Raw genomic sequence first — 16,170 nt, 5'->3', positions numbered from 1 at the left:
ATAGTTAGTTTAATTTATTAATAAATTTACCAACTAGCACGAAGTCAAGTCACAACATGGATTTAGATTATTAGCGAGTTTTGAGAAGACTTGTATCTCAAGTTGAGGTTCTGGATGTAGGTTTGCTCGCAGAGCTGGAAGGTTCCTTTTCAGATGTTTTGTCGTCATACTTGGTAACATCACCAGTGAGCCTCTGGGTGAAGCACTACTCAGACACCTTGGCTTCATGGGAGCCCACAAACCCACCAACGCACTAAAACAGCAGCTAATGAACTTTAAAGACCCTATACAGACAAAAAGCAAAACTAATGTCATTTACAAAAATACCAGGCACGTACTGTAACAAACACTACATTGGACAAACTGGCCACCAGGATACATGAACATGAGCTAGCCATAAAAAGCCATGACCCACACTCACTGGTATCCTTACACGTGAGGAAGGACACCACTTCGACTTGGTCAACACATCCATCCTAAAACAAGCCAAACAGAGACACACGCACAAGAATTCCTAGAAGCATGGCACTCCAACTGGAACTCTATCAATAAACATATTGATTTGGATCCCATTTACCACCCTCTTTGAAAAAGAATAGGAATGACATCACCAACCTAAAAAACCTAAACAAATAGAAAGCAGGCCATGCCACCAGTGCTTCATCCAGCAGCTCACTGATGATGTTATATAGTGTGGTGAGAAAACGTCGGAAAATGAACCTTCTAGCTCAGTGAGCAAACCTACATCCAGGGATTAGATTATTTTTGAAGTAGTATGCATATCTGTTGCTTTAAAACATTGCTTCTGTGCAGTTAGAGAACTTCAAAATTTTTTTGAAGATAACTATTACTTTAAATCCTCTAGACACGTTGCTGAACTCATCTATTACATGGAAGAGCTCAGAGCACATGTGCGCAAATATGGACCAGTGATGCAGAGATATTATGTGCAATATCTGTCTGGTTTTGATGCAGTCGTGCTGAATGAACTTGTGCAGGTAAAGAAATTGCAAAATATTCATTGGACAGAAGTTGTATTAAAGTCTTGACAAAGTCATTCCTTAAGGCTGTGCTGCTTATTCCATAGGAGGAGCAGAAGTAAGCCATTCGATCACTGGAGTCTGCTCTGCCATTCAATAAGATCATGACTAATTTGATTACAACTTTAAATCAGCAATCCTACCGCCCTTGATAACCTTTAACTCATTTGCTTAACAAGAATATATCTCTATTTCCTTCAAAGTATTCAAGGACTCAGCTTCCAGAGCCTTTTCAGGAAGAAAGTTCCAAAGATTTGTGACACTGAAAGAAAAGATTTCACCCCTGTTTTAAATAAACAATCTCTCAGTTTTACGCAATAAACCCTAATTTGAAAGTGGACATTGTATTTATATTTAACCCATACAGACCTCTAAGGATCTTTCAATGAAGTCACCATTTACTCTGGTGAACTCCACTGGATATAAGCCTAGCTTGTCCAACCTTTCCTAGAAGACAACTGCCCCATTTGAGGCATTTAATTCTAGTAAACCTCTCTGAACTGCCTCCATTGTGTTTGTTATGTCTTACTTTAAATGAGATGAAGCTTGCAGTACTCTCAGATGTGGTCTTAGCAGTACCCTGTAAAACTGAAGCATAACCACCTACTTTTGATAACATTCAATCAGTTTTCCTAATGCTGTGCCTGCATTCAAACCTTTTACAAATTGCGCACAAGGATACCCAGATCAACCTGCATTTCTGAGCTCTGCAAATCTGGCACCATTTGGATGTTTTTCTTTTTTTCCTGTCAAAATGGATAACTTCACATTTTCCCACAATACACAGAAAACCTTTTATCAACTGGCACCTATGGGACCAAATGTTTTCCAGTTAATCAAGAGGTCCACATAATTAATGTAAAAACACAAAGTAATAGAAACTTAAGACGGGTGTGTGTACGTCACTATTATACTTTATTTAAGTGATTTCTGCTGCCTTCGCCCCCCAGCCCCACCCCCTCCCATTTATCTTTCCAGTCCCTTTGCTCACAAGCCTGATTCCTGATCAAGGACTTTTGCCCAAAACGTCAATTCTCCTGCTGCTTGGATGCTGCCTGACCTGCTGTGCTTTCCCAGCACTACACTCTCGACTCTGATCTCCAGCATCTGCAGTCCACATTTTCTCCTCGGGGAAATCAACTTCTTTGTCAAAAAAAGAAGTACTTAAGGTCTAGGCAACTAAAAACAGAAGAAGTTCTTGAAGAATACAGAGAAAATAGAAAGAGCTCAAAAAGAAAGTTGGGAGAGCTAAAAGGATCTATGAAATGTCCTTAGTCAGCTGGAATAAGGAAAGTCATAAGGCAATTTATGCATATCTTTAGTAGCAAAGGTACAAAATGGCACCTGTTAGTGACTTTGTGATGTGGAACCTTAAGAAATATTTGTTAAAGCTTTAAGAACCATTGAGCACTTATGTTCTAAATGAAGTGGGGTGTATTCCTAAAACTTTTACATGTAGTGTTGTTGTATACCAGTAGATGGAGTATAAATCTTACCACTTCTTCAATGATAACTGGGCAGAACAAAGGACTAGAAGGCAATTTTATTCTGTATCTTGTCCAGTTATAGGGGCAAAAAGAGTTTAAAATTTCCAGTTCTGGAAAATCTGTTTGCTGTACAGTTTATATTGATAGTTTACAGTTGTACCTCACTAAAGTGTCTGGAATGCTCTCAAATAAACCTGTTTTTCTCAACTCATTGTGACAGTGCTCAAGATATTTTCATTTGGCATTTCACATGTCTCATGTTCAAAAAGCTAGAGCTTAGTGAATTCCTAGAGGCATGACACTCATCCACAGATTCAATTAATAAGCACATCGACCTGGACCCAATATACCAACCACTGCAGCGGACAGCTGGAACTGACAACCGGAAGCGGCAGATACAAATCACTATAAATGCTGGAGGAAGCATCACAGAAGCGCTTCCCAGGAGGCTCTCAGGCCCTGAAGATGTCACCTAGACAGGGGACGAAACGTCTGCAACACAAATTCCCAGCTCGGTGAACAGAACCACAACAACGAGCTACAAATCTTCTCCCAAACTTTGAGCTAGAGATTACTTTATAAGTAAGTTATGGCCCAAATATTTCAAGAAAAAGAGGAAAGAAATCTGGACTTTAGTCTGTGAAATGTGCCTGGAAGTCCTAACTTTCATAAGTGCTGCAGTTGTCTGGGACGTTGAATCTTATATTGGGTTAATTTGTATTACACAGGATACAATGCAAAAAGTCTCTGCTCACGTTAAGTGTTGTACATTTGGGCAAATATGTGGTTAGCCAGATAGTTACCTGGAAAAGTGAGTCTACTTAATTTCTGGTGTAACTGTTATTTCCAAGATAACTAAATCTCTCTTCTTGTTCTTCACTGCATTGGAGCAAGCTATACACACCTGAAGTATACTCACATTCACCTATATCCTCCTGTTCTCCATGCTCTCTCTCTCTCTAATCCACTAAACTGGTTTTTAAAACTTACCTGAATACTGAACGCAATGTTAGAAGAAGGGAAATGTCGGCTGAATGGCCCCAGTTCACCCATCTTTTATACCATCGCTGGTTGAAAGTTTGTAATGATCATTTATTGCTGCAGCTGGATTGAAAGTCCTGTCTGGAAGAATGCAAAACGTTTGGGGTACGGAGCTCTTCGTGAGCCGTGGCAACATGTGCAGCTTCACTTCTGACTGGAAGATCTGTGAACAAAGTAGCTCTATGGAAAGATTCATTTGATAGGTGGCATTGTTACTGTATTGAACCACATTTACATGTTATAGAAGTTGTGTGTGTCAGTTTGTGGTTTTTTTTCAACTTTGCAAATGTATGACATTCACTTGTTTTCACATTTCACAGTTATTTGGATTTTGCTGTGAGTAATCTATGTTAATTCAGAATAAATTTCTTTTAAATTAAGGCTGGGTTCATCACTGAATATGTTTCATCTTGCATGAAACATTTTGCTTACATTCACCCCAAAAACAGAAATTACTGGAAATACTCAGCAGATCTGGCAGTGAACTGATTGGAGCAAGGAAAAGGTTGGAGTATATATGCTGAAGATGGTGTGTCGGGAGGGTGCCTGCAGAGTGGAGAGATAAATGAGAGGGGGGTGGGGAGAAAGTAGCATAGAGTACAATAGGTGAATGGGGATGGAGGTGATAGGTCAGAGAGGAGGGTGGAGTGGATCAGTGGAAAGGAAGATAGGCAAGTAGGAAAGGTCATGGGGTGGTGCTGTACTGGAAGGTTGGAGCTGGGGTGAGGTGGGGGAAGGGGGAATGAGGAAACTGGTGAAATCCACATTGATGCCATGGCGTTGAAGTGTTCTGAGGCGGAAGATGAGGTGTTCTTCCTCCAGGTGTCGGGTGGTGAAGGACCGGTGGTGGAGGAGGCCCAGGACCTGCATGTCCTCGGCAGAATGGGAGGGGGAGTTGAAATGTTGGGCCGCAGGGCGGTGTGGTTGATTGGTGCATGTGTCCCAGAGATGTTCCCTAAAGCGCTCTGCGAGGAGGTGTTCAGTCGGGGGCAACGGATATAATAAATGATATTGGTGGATGTACAGGTAAAACTTTGGATGTGGAATGTTCCTTTGGGGCCTTGGTTGGAGGTGAGGGAGGTGGTGTTTTACAATTCCTGCTGTGGCAGGAGAGGGTGCCAGGAAAGGAGGGTGGGTTGTTGGGGAGCGTGGACCTGACCAGGTAGTCACTGAGGGAATAATCTTTGTGGAAAGCGGAAACGGGTGGGGAGGGAAATATATCCCTGGTGGGTGGGGTCCGTTTGGATGTGGCGGAAATGTCATCGGATGATGTGGTTTGTGAAGGTTGGTAGGGTGGAAGGTGTGCACCGGGGGGTTCTGTGCTTGTTGGAGGGGTGGGGTTTGAGGGTGGAGGGGCGGGATGTGGATGAGATGCGTTGGAGGGCATCTTTAACCACGTGGGAAGGGAAATTGCGGTCTCTAAAAAAGGAAGCCATCTGATGTGTTCTGTGATGGAACTGGTCCTCCTGGGAGCAGATGAGGCGGAGGAATTGAGAATACAGGATGACATTTTTGCAGTAGGTAGAGGTTTAATCCAGGTGGCTATGGGAGTCGGTGGGTTTGTAAAAAAAAAAAATCAGTTTCAAGTTGGTCGTCATTAATGGCGATGGAGAGGTCCAGGAAAGGGAGGGAGGTGTCAAAGATTGTCCAGGTGAATTTAAGGTCTGGCTGGGATGTGTTGGTGAAGTTGATGAATTGGTCAACCTCCTCGCGGGAGCACGAGGTGGCACCGATGTAGCGGAGGAAGAGGTGGGGAATGGTGTTGGTGTAAGTACGGAAGATGGACTGTTCTGTGTAGCCAACAGTTGGGGGGGGGGAGGAGAAGGACAGTGTCAAGGAAGGTAGAGATGAGTTCAGTGGGGCAGGAGCGTGCTGAGACAATGGGTTGGCCAGGGTGGTCAGGCTTGTGGATCTTGGGAAGGAGGTAGAATCGAGCGGTGCGGTTGTTCCAACCGGACTATGAGGTTGGAATCTGTGGGTGGGAGATCTCCTGAGGTGATGAGGTTCTGTATGGTCTGGGAGATGACAGTTTGGTGTTGGAGGTGTGGGGTCATGGTCGAGGGGGCGGTAGGAGGAGGTATCTTCGATTTGGCGTCTGGCTTCAGCTGTGTAGAGGTCAGTGCGCCAAACTACCACTGCGCCCCCTTTATCTGCTGGCTTGATGGTAAGGTTGGGATTGGAGCAGAGGGAGTGGCGGGCTGCGGTTTATGAGGGTGAGAGTGAGAGGTTGGAGTGGGAGAGGGGGGTAGACAGGTTGAGGCAGTTAATGTCTCAGTGGCAGTTGGAAATGAAGAGATCAAGGGCAGGTAATAGGCTAGTACGGGGTGTCCAGGTGGATGGAGTGTGTTGGAGGTGGGCAAAAGGGTCCTCGGAAGGTGGTCGGGAGTCCTGATTGTACAAGTAAGCTTGGGGACAGCGGAAGAAATGTTCAACGTTACGGCAGGTGTTAAATTCATTGATGCGTGGATGGAGGGGGATAAAGGTGAGGCCTTTGCTGAGGACTGATCGTTCATCCTTAGTGAGGGGGAAGTCAGGGGGAATGGCGCAAACACGGCAGGGCGGGGAGCTAGGCAACGAGAAGCTCCAAGTCATTTTCGCAGACAGTACAGTGATCTGCAAAGTTGTCATCCAGTCTATGTTACATTGAATCATAGAATCACTCTAATGTGGAAGTAGGCCATTCAGCCATCTGATCCACATTGCTCCTCTGAAGAGCATCCCATTCAGACCCACCCACTACCATAATCCTGTAACCCTGCTTTTTCCATGGCTAATCCATCTAACCTGCACATCTTTGGATTATGAGCGGGAACCAAAGAACCCAGTGAAAACCCAAGCAAAAACAAAAAACGTTAGAAAAGCTCAGCAGGTCTGGTAGCATCTGTGAAGAGGAATCAGTTCATTTCGCTGCTTGTTGGATGCTGCCTGAACTGCTGTGCTCTTCCAGCACCACTGATCCAGAATCTGGTTTCCAGCATCTGCAGTCATTGTTTTTATCTCATTGTTTGTTTTTTACCTCCTGTGTGAGGTCCACTGACCCTTCCTCGGAACACACAACTCACGAAGAATTGCTGAGAATGTGCAAACTTCACACACAGCCGTGGTCCCTGGTGCTGTGAGGCAGCAGTGCTGACCACATTGCTTCATCTCTCCAATGTAGGGCAGACCACATTGTGAGCTGTGAATACAGAAGACTGGGTTGAGTAAATTGCTGCTTCATTGCCCACTCTAATATTGTCAGCTGTGAAATTAGTCTTTCAGTCCAAATGATAATGACCTTGACTAATCACAATCGGTCAACTATTAATATAGCTTATACAACAAGGAGTGATGTTAATGCCCTGTAATAATAGTTTGTTCCACTTCATTTTGATGTCCACATGACAATCCAAATTCAACACTGATATAACTAAATTATGAATTAGTCATGGCCTCTGTATTGTGTTTGGGGGTCACTTCTTTTTGTCCAGTGTTATGCGAGCTAATTAGAAAATATACCCAGTTAAATCTGCACTGGTTTCCAGTTGAGATCTTAATTTAGTTCTTTGCAAACTAATATCTGCATCAGTCAAAGTCCTTTGATATTTTAATGGAAAATACTGGAATGTTGAAGGTCAGGTAGTACTTGTGGAGAAAGAAAAGTCAGGTTAACGCTCCAGATCTTAGGACCTTTCATCAAAACGTGCAGAAATGAGCCAATGAAAAATTAAAGTGAAATGGTCTCTGGTCAGGGCAGGAGATAATGAAATGGTTATCACAATGCAAGACAAAGTGAGGCAGCAATGAAAGAAATTAATCATTAAAAAAGATATATCCAGGATTCTTGAATTAACAGTTGTAGTGGGATTTAGGAGGTGGGAGGGAAAGCTGCAAATTGATATTTGAATGTCAGAGTTTCTTCTACAGAAAATTACACTGCTGTTACTGTGTTGGATTCCTCAAGTGAGTGAATTACAGGTCATTTGTAAATCAGACTTGTTTAATTTGGGATTCTGAATAAGGAGACTGTGGGATTCTTCTTGGGCTTTCTGTATATTTTGATATCATTTTAGACAACACATTATAATGCAATTTTATCACTAGGCAGTTCAGAACTGAAGTATTGGTCTGGATTTTCTGATGGCCAGATGATAGTTATTCAAGCATAGATAGGAGTTGCACATGGGCATCCTGTTGAATCCTCATCCTCGCAGACTCGAAAAGAATTGATCAAGAATGTGAAGGTTCTGCTGGACAATTCTTCTCATAGACATAGCGATGTACAGCACAGAGACCCTTCAGTCCAACTCACCCATGCCGACCAGATATCCCAACCCAATCTAGTCCCACCTGCCAGCACCTGGCCCATATCCCACCAAACCCTTCCTATTTATATACCCATCCAAATGCCTTTTGAATATTGCAGCCGTACCAGCTTCCACCACTTCCTCTGGCAGTTCATTCCATACACATACCAACCTCTGCATGAAAAAGTTGCCCCTTAGGTCTCTCTTATATCTTTCCCCCTCTCACCCTAAACCTATGACCTCTAGTTCTGGACTTCCCCATCCCATGGAAGAGACATTATCTATTTATCCTATCCATGCCCCTTGTGATTTTATAAACCTCAGTAAGGTCATCCCTCAGCTTCTGACGCTCCAGGAAAAACAGCCTCAGCCTGTTCAGCCTCTCCCTATAGCTCAAATCCTCCAACCCTGGCAACATCCTTGTAAATCTTTTCTGAACCCTTTCAAGTTTCACAACATCTTTCCAACAGGAAGGAGACCAGAATTGCACGCAATATTCCAACAGTGGCCGAACCAATGTCCTGCACAGCCGCAACATAACCTCGCAACTCCTGTACTCAGTACTCTGACCAATAAAGGAAAGTATACCAAATGCCGCCTTCACTATCCTATCTACCTGTGACTCTACTTTCAATAACCTGCACTCCAAGGTCTCTTTGTTCAGCAACACTCCCCAGGACCTTACCATTAAGTGTACAAGTCCTGCTAAGATTTGCTTTCCCAAAAATACAGCACCTCACATTTACCTGAATTAAACTCCATCTGCCACTCCTCAGCCCATTGGCCCATCTGATCAAGACTCCTTTGTAATATGAGGTAACCTTCGCTGTCACAATACCTCCAATTTTGGTATCATCTGCAAACTTACTAACTATACCTCTTATACTCGCATCCAAATTATTTCTACAAATGAAAGAGAGGTAGTGGATCCAGCACTAATCTTTGTGGCACTCCACTGGTCACAGGCCTCTAGTCTGAAATGCAACCCTCCGCCACCACCCTTTGTCTTCTACCTTTGAGCCAGTTCTGTATCCAAATGGCTAGTTCTCCCTATTTTCCATGAGATCTAACTTTGCTAACCAGTCTCCCATGGGGAACCTTGTCAAAGCCTTCCTGAAGTCCGTATAGATCACATCTGCTCTGCTCTCATCAATCCTCTTCGTTACTTGTTCAAAAAACTTAATCAAGTTTGTGAGACATGATTTCCCATGCACAAAGCCATGTTCACTATCCCTAATTGGTCCTTGCCTTTCCAAATACATATACATCCTGTCCCTCAGGATTCCCTCCAACAACGTGCACACCACCAACATAAGGCTGACTGGTCGATACTTCCCTGGCTTGTCCTTACCACCTTCTTAAACAGTGGCACCACGTTAGTCAATCTCCAGTCTTCCAGCACCTTCTGGGCTGGAAACATCCATAAATCTCCATTTAATTTGAAGAATTCAGAGGATTATGATGGAATTACGTAAATAGTTTATTCAAGAACATTTTAATAATTAAAAGATGTTCACATGGCCACTGCAAGCTCTATGCATGTCGATCAGCATGCCAAAGTATTGTTCCCATTGCCCCTGCCACCAGACACTCTCCCCTCTTAATCTGCTCTGCACCTGATACTGCCAGTCTCCCCTCCGTTGCACATGCTCTGCCTTACCCCACTCTACACACTACTCTCCCTCCACCACATCCTAATCTAGATGCAAGACACCAACATCCCCAAACTGCCCCCCTCTCCCCACAAAACAGCAATCAAAAAGCTGGTATCCTAGCCAGCAAAGTTCCCTCTAAGCTGCATGGCCATGCAGTTGCTTGGAGGTTTCACCATTGCTTGTCAAAGTATATGGTAAAACTGCTTATGATTTTATAAACAATCATTTCAATTGCAAAAACATTGTGTGCGCTCTTCTTCTGGTGTTGTAGATTTTTAAACTTGCTTGTATAATGTATACAGTAGAATTTAAGTTCCTCTGTCATATCGCAAAAACAAACAAATTGTAGTGTCATATTGGTTCTAATAAAGGAAATTCTTTTTTAAAGTGCATTTATTATGCAATTCCCTTCCATCTTATTCCTTTCATCCCTGCTTAAAAAGCAGAGTAATGATATTATTGAATATTTTTTGATTTTTTTTCCATCCTAGAACCTCTCAGTGTGTCCAGAAGATGAATCTATCATTATGTCTTCCTTTGTGAATACTATGACTTCCTTGAGTGTCAAACAAGGTGAACCAATCACTACTTTTGATGTATATTAACAGATACTTCAATATTTTGCATACTTTGAGGCTGAATCAAGAATTGTTTTATTTTCCACTGTGAAATTTCATTTTTCTTGGGTAATGCTAAACATTATTTTTTTCATAATACAGTTGAAGATGGAGAAGTATTTGATTTCCGAGGGATGAGACTGGACTGGTTTCGGCTGCAGGTAAGAACAGTGTGGTTTTAATGAATGCTGTTGTTGCAACAGCATATTAATATGTGCTCAAATGTAACTTGCAAAATTAATAAGATCAGTAGGGAAGTTCTTGTTGCATATTTTCCTTTTTCCTCCTGAGTTAGTTCACCAGCTAACTATGTTCTGTCTGTTACAGTCAAAGCAAAAATTATGATTTGGCTAATTAGAAGAATTAACTTCTGCGATTAGTATATTTTTAGGAACTTGAAAGACCTATCTTGTTGTTTTACATCTTTTCAGGATCTGTCCATAAATTCTCATTTCAGGTGATCTGTAAATGGTATTAAAGTACATGGTGTTACATGGGAAATAAAGCAAAATGATTTTAACTATTTTGCATTCTAATGTATTTTTTAAGGAGGAGGAATTGTGTTAACTGTTGTATTCTCTTGTATACAGTGAATGAAATTGAATAGCTGGAAAGATTAGAATTCCTTCACCTCTGAATTGATATAGGATTTTATAAAATCTGTTTTTAACTCTCCATTAGCAAACATGCACTGTTCTGAGTATGTGTAGCCTCTTTAGTACTGTCAGTCGTGATACTTGAATGTTACATAACTATTTGACTCAAGACTTCATAGAACTTGTACTATGTGTTTTTTTCTGTAATTGCATGCATAATGAGACTGTCAGTGCTAGCTATCTAGCAGAAGAGGAAAAATAAGGCCAATATGCTGCAGATTTGAAGAAATGCTTTTTTATTGAACAATTAATTGAGATTAGGGTTTATAAATTCCACCTGTAGTACAAGCAATTAAATCAAGTATACTATTAATAAAAACCCAATTTATACAATGAAATCACAGCCATTGATGTTGATCTGCAATTTGTCTAATCATAGAATGTTAACAGCAGATGAGGAGACCATTTGGGTCATGATTTCTGTACTGACTTTCTGGAAGAGCAACTTCCAAGCCTTTTTCTCATCTCCATGCACTTTTTTTCACTTCAGATAAAGATCAGTTATTTCAGTCTTAATTTAATCTTCCTCCATCTCAGGGTGTGAGTTACAGATCCTATCCATACACACATGGATATTTTTTCTCACAAAACTTTTTTTTTCTCTTTTGCTGTCAGCTTAAATCAGTGTCCTTTGATTCTGCATCCCTTTTGCCAATGGGAATATTCCCGAGCTGCACTGTCCAGACACTTTGTGATTTTGAACATCTCTGTCAAATCTCTACTTAATCTTGTCTAAGGATTTCCATTCCAGCTTCTCCAATCTAGTCACATAGCTGAAATCCTCCATCTCTGGAGCCATTCTCAAACATATTTTATGCACCCATTCTGATGTTTTCGCATCTTTCCTGACATGTGATGCTCTGAATTGACCAAACTCATGTTATATACAATTTATGGTAATTTTATTGTTTTATACTCTGAAGCCTGGTATCCTGTTGGTTTATCCATTGCTGTAGTAATCTGCCATCTTAAAGGATTTGTGCCCATATGCCATCAGATTTTTGTGCTCTTGGAACTGATTTCAAATTGCAGTCTTTATGTTGCCTCTCTTTGTTATGACCAAACTAAAACACTTGACGCCTCTCTGCATTAAATTTCATTATCCACCATTCTCTCTGTCATCTTCAAACTTAACACTATCTTCCTCACAGTTCACAATACTCCCAAATTTTGTCATGGGTTTACAGGCACAATTTCAAAATTTGCACAAGTCTAGTTTGTTAAGATAAATTGAAATAACAGAGGTCCTAATCTTTAAGTCCTGCTATATACTACTTCCAATCCAAAAAAGAGCCATTCATGATTATTCTACAGCTCTTATCATCCAGAAAATCCTCTGTTTAGTTAGTCTTCTCTGATATTACCTCCTGATTCCAGTATACTGTCAAATGAGTTTTAGCCCTTCCCTATAACACAAGTAAATCATTCCCAGCTCAATTCAGGTGTAAGTCATCTGACCTTTAACGTCAAACCCCCATCTCCCACAAACAGTCCTAATGTTTCAAGAATCCAAAGCACTCCATCGTGCACCAACTCTCCAGTGAGACATTCATCTTCAATTTTTCTATTTCTATATACACCTGCATGTGGTATTGGGAGTAATCTGGAGATTACTACTTTCAGATTTGTACCAAAACTTTGTTTTCTTGCTCCCTAACCTCTGCCTGCAAGACTCCATTACTCATTATACCAATATTGGTACTGAAATGGAACACAACTACTGGTCTGTTGCCCTAACTATGATTTGCCGATCTTTGCCTGCATTTTATCCAGCTGGCCATGATGATATGGACTAGCTTCAGGCTACACTGCCTGTAGGAACCATCTCTCTCATTTATATTCAGGTGAGAATACTGGGTTGGAAAGAGAGATGTCTCAGGATTAGTGCACCGACTGCCTGAACTATCATGACTGTCTAGCAGTTACTCATTCCCTGCCTGCTTACATCTGTCGAACTGCAACTTGACCACATTTATAAATGCAGGATTCACCAAACACCTAATCTCATGGATGTAATGCAGTGACACCAGCTGCAATTAAAGCTCTGAAAACCATGATTCACCCTGAAGATCCCATTGGAACATGATATATGACCCATATCTTTTTTTATTAGACTTTTAAACCTTAGTTTAAGAAAACATATCAGCTACTCACTAAACAGCTGTACCTCCTGCTGCGAACTATGATCTTTTTACTTAACTCTTATTATTAATAAACTTGTTAAAATTTACTGAAAAATCCAGATTGCTTTAATTTTATTATCCCCTATTTTTTAATGTTTAACTTTGTTCTCTAGATGTGATGAGTTAGCTAAGCACTAATTTTAACTTTGTTAAATTTCTTCACAATTTGGATCCAGTAGTAGTTTTAGAACAGTTACATTGATCATATTTTTTCTGCTATTGGATGAACACACATCCTTGTTACAATCAGCTGATTTAAAAAAAATTAGAAGCCAAAATTTGACTTGTGATTTAGAATGCTATGGACTATTGGTAGTTTGAAGAGAAACATTTCAAATGCTAGAAATCTGGAAAATATAGAAAAAAAAGTCCCCTATCATCTGTGAAGAGAAGAAGTGAATTGTTTTGTCAGAATCCCAGTTAAAAATCTATATTTACCTACAGATGTTTAGAGAGACTGTATGAATGCTTACAGTATGTGTTTTTATTTTCATTTTAGCGGTCACTGGATGGTTAAGTTTACCTTTGTGGTACAATGAAGGGTTCTAGTCACTGGTGTATTTTCACTTAGTTAGTTTTAAGAATATGACTATGCCTTTACTGTTCTTGTCTAATGAATTTCTAATGAATTCTATTTGTGTGTCAGTAATTTAGTGCTATAAATTGCGTATCATCAGTGTGATCTTCTAATTTTGCAGTTTAAATGTTACATCCATGGCTGCCTACTTAACCACAGTGTAGAATGGTCTTGCAAGGATTCCTTGTTGTGACATAGATTGACTTGGGCATTGCAACCAGTTAGGAAAACTTGGGAGTTTAAAATAATCAATAATTAAGGATTAACAAAATCCCAGAGACTGAAAAGCTTTTAGGCAGCATGAAGGAGATTGTTGACATATTCAACGATCTCAGTTGCATGAGTGGTCAAACGAAAAGACCTCGCAGCTCACGAGTCCACAACTTCGAAGCAGCGGTTAAGTCAAATCAACAGATTGGTTGGGAAAGAACTTTTTTTTTCTAGATTGAGTCATTGGTGACCAGATGAAACTTTGTTTCGAAGTGTATTTTGAAATTTTTAGAACTGTTACATTTAGGTAGCTTTTATTTCTTTAGTGTAATAAACTTCTGTTCTATTGTTGAAACCAAATCTGCAGCCATATGTACATTCAATCAAAGACCACCATGTTTTTACAAAGAGAACCATGTTCTACCAAGGCATATTTAATTTTAGGTGCAGACTTAACTGGTAATAAAGTCAACTGGGATCATATCGCCTTATTGATGGGTTTTTGGGATGCTGTTTCTTTTGTTCTTGTGATTATATCAAAGGAGAAATTTATAGTAGATTTTGTTTCGGTAGGAACAGTTAGGTAAGGCAATACATTTAAAGGGTGTAGTATGTTGAATCAGAGATAGCTGAGGGCACATTTGCTTAAATCTTCGTGGATAGCAGAACATGTTGAAAATGCTATTTTATTAGAAAAGTGTATGGGGCTGTTAACTTTAACTAGAGGTCTAGAATGCATGAGCAAGGGAATTGTGCTTAACACTATTGGTTGGCTTCCAGTTGAAGTATTGTGAGCAACTTTGGGTATCAGCAGGGAAATGAATAGGTACTTGATTGAATGAAAACAAAATACTGTGAATGCTAGAGGTAGAAAGGAAAGTTAGAGTTGTAAGTTCACTGTGACCCTTCAGAACCTAAGAGTAGTCAAATTTTAGTGGGAGATATTTAACCAAGAAACTGCAGGACTACAGGCGATGATCAAGGGACTGAAACTAATTGGATAGTTTTTGTAAAGAGCTAGAACAAGGGCAGTAGGATGATTGGACATTTGTTCAGTACTATTCTGTGACAGTGACCTAAACAGTCATATCTTGGCTGAGATCTTGAACTAGTTTGTTGAGTTAACTTTGGAAAACTCAACATGCACAACACAAACAGGAAGTGGAAAATTGGCATGTGAATGTAAAATGGTGTTTTATCTCCTTAAGATCTCCTTGATCCAAAATGCACATTTGTTTGTTTCAGGCATATACCAGTGTTTCCAAGGCTTCTCTTAATCTGTCTGACCACAAGGAACTAGGAAAAATGATGAATACTATTATTTTTCACACAAAAATGGTGGATTCTTTGGTTGAAATGCTGGTGGAAACTTCAGATCTCTCTATCTTCTGGTGAGTGCATGTTCTCTTTCTCATTTCAAGGAATAACAGCTTGTTAATTTACTCCATAATACTCGGAGCAGCAGAAAACATTTTAGCAGGTAATTCACATACCTGTTTTCAAGTTTTTTTTTCGAGTGGATTAAATTTAAGTGTATATTTTTACAAAAAAACCTGCGGAACTATTTCTTTTACAGGGGAAAACACTTTTTACTTATTTTCCTCAGCTTCAAACTTCAACATTTTGGTAGATACTTGGGAAGGCACATAGTCTTTGTTTTTGTATATAAAAACTTAAAACGTTTTCCAATGAGAACTGGATAAATGAATGTAAATGTTTTTATTTAGTGTCAGGCTTGGTTCAATGAGAGCAATGATGTACATGAGTCAGAACACTGGAATGAAACTTAATTTAGAGACTTGAATACATAATGTAGACTGACCTCTCCAGTACTGTTGGAATGCTACAGAGCAATGCAATATTTAAGATGAGACTGCACAAAGCACAGGTATTATAGGAATTATTTAGATGCGTACACAGTGTCACTAAAATTAAATATGTTCTCATTTATCTCATTGTTACTTATGGGAGCTTATGGATAATTGCAACTGAATTTTGACACGAGTATCATTTGGATAGTGACTATTCGGATTACTTATTTTCAAATAGTGCAAATTCAGAAAATATATTTTTATTTAATTTTCGTATTTGTCACAATATCACCATAGTTTGCTTCATAATGTCTGCAAATTTTGCATTCCTTCATCATAGCTACCTATTGTTTAAAAAAAATCAAGTATGTTGATTTTAATTTCATGTTCACAAAGAAAGTACATCTGAATGATTTTGAAATTTACAAATTTCATGTGTTCAAAACTACAATCTGCACCATTTGAGATGGAGTGCAAAATTAACCATGAAGGCCAATGTCGCACCTTTATAAATAAATGATTTAATTTAGGAAAAGAAAATTCTTTGCTAAGCTACTAAATCTATGTGAAATCTTTTTTTCTGACTGTATCAAGTAGCTTAGTTGTG

At 40.0% G+C, this 16,170-nt stretch overlaps 1 protein-coding gene across 1 annotated transcript in view; it reads left to right on the top strand.

Annotated features, from left to right (window-relative positions):
* Positions 1 to 16,170, top strand: part of nckap1 (NCK-associated protein 1) — a 201,914-nt gene that overhangs the window by 100,453 nt on the left and 85,291 nt on the right. The window contains exons 13-16 of the mRNA XM_060827346.1: positions 866 to 998; positions 10,001 to 10,082; positions 10,229 to 10,287; positions 14,998 to 15,143. Coding sequence (XP_060683329.1) covers positions 866 to 998; positions 10,001 to 10,082; positions 10,229 to 10,287; positions 14,998 to 15,143 — 420 coding nt within the window. The remainder of the gene's footprint in view (positions 1 to 865; positions 999 to 10,000; positions 10,083 to 10,228; positions 10,288 to 14,997; positions 15,144 to 16,170) is intronic.

This window comes from Hemiscyllium ocellatum, chromosome 7 (assembly GCF_020745735.1).
Source record: "Hemiscyllium ocellatum isolate sHemOce1 chromosome 7, sHemOce1.pat.X.cur, whole genome shotgun sequence".
NCBI classification, from domain to species: Eukaryota; Metazoa; Chordata; class Chondrichthyes; order Orectolobiformes; family Hemiscylliidae; genus Hemiscyllium; species Hemiscyllium ocellatum.
Note: the sequence above shows the minus strand (reverse complement) of the source record. Positions and strands in the feature narration are given on the sequence as shown.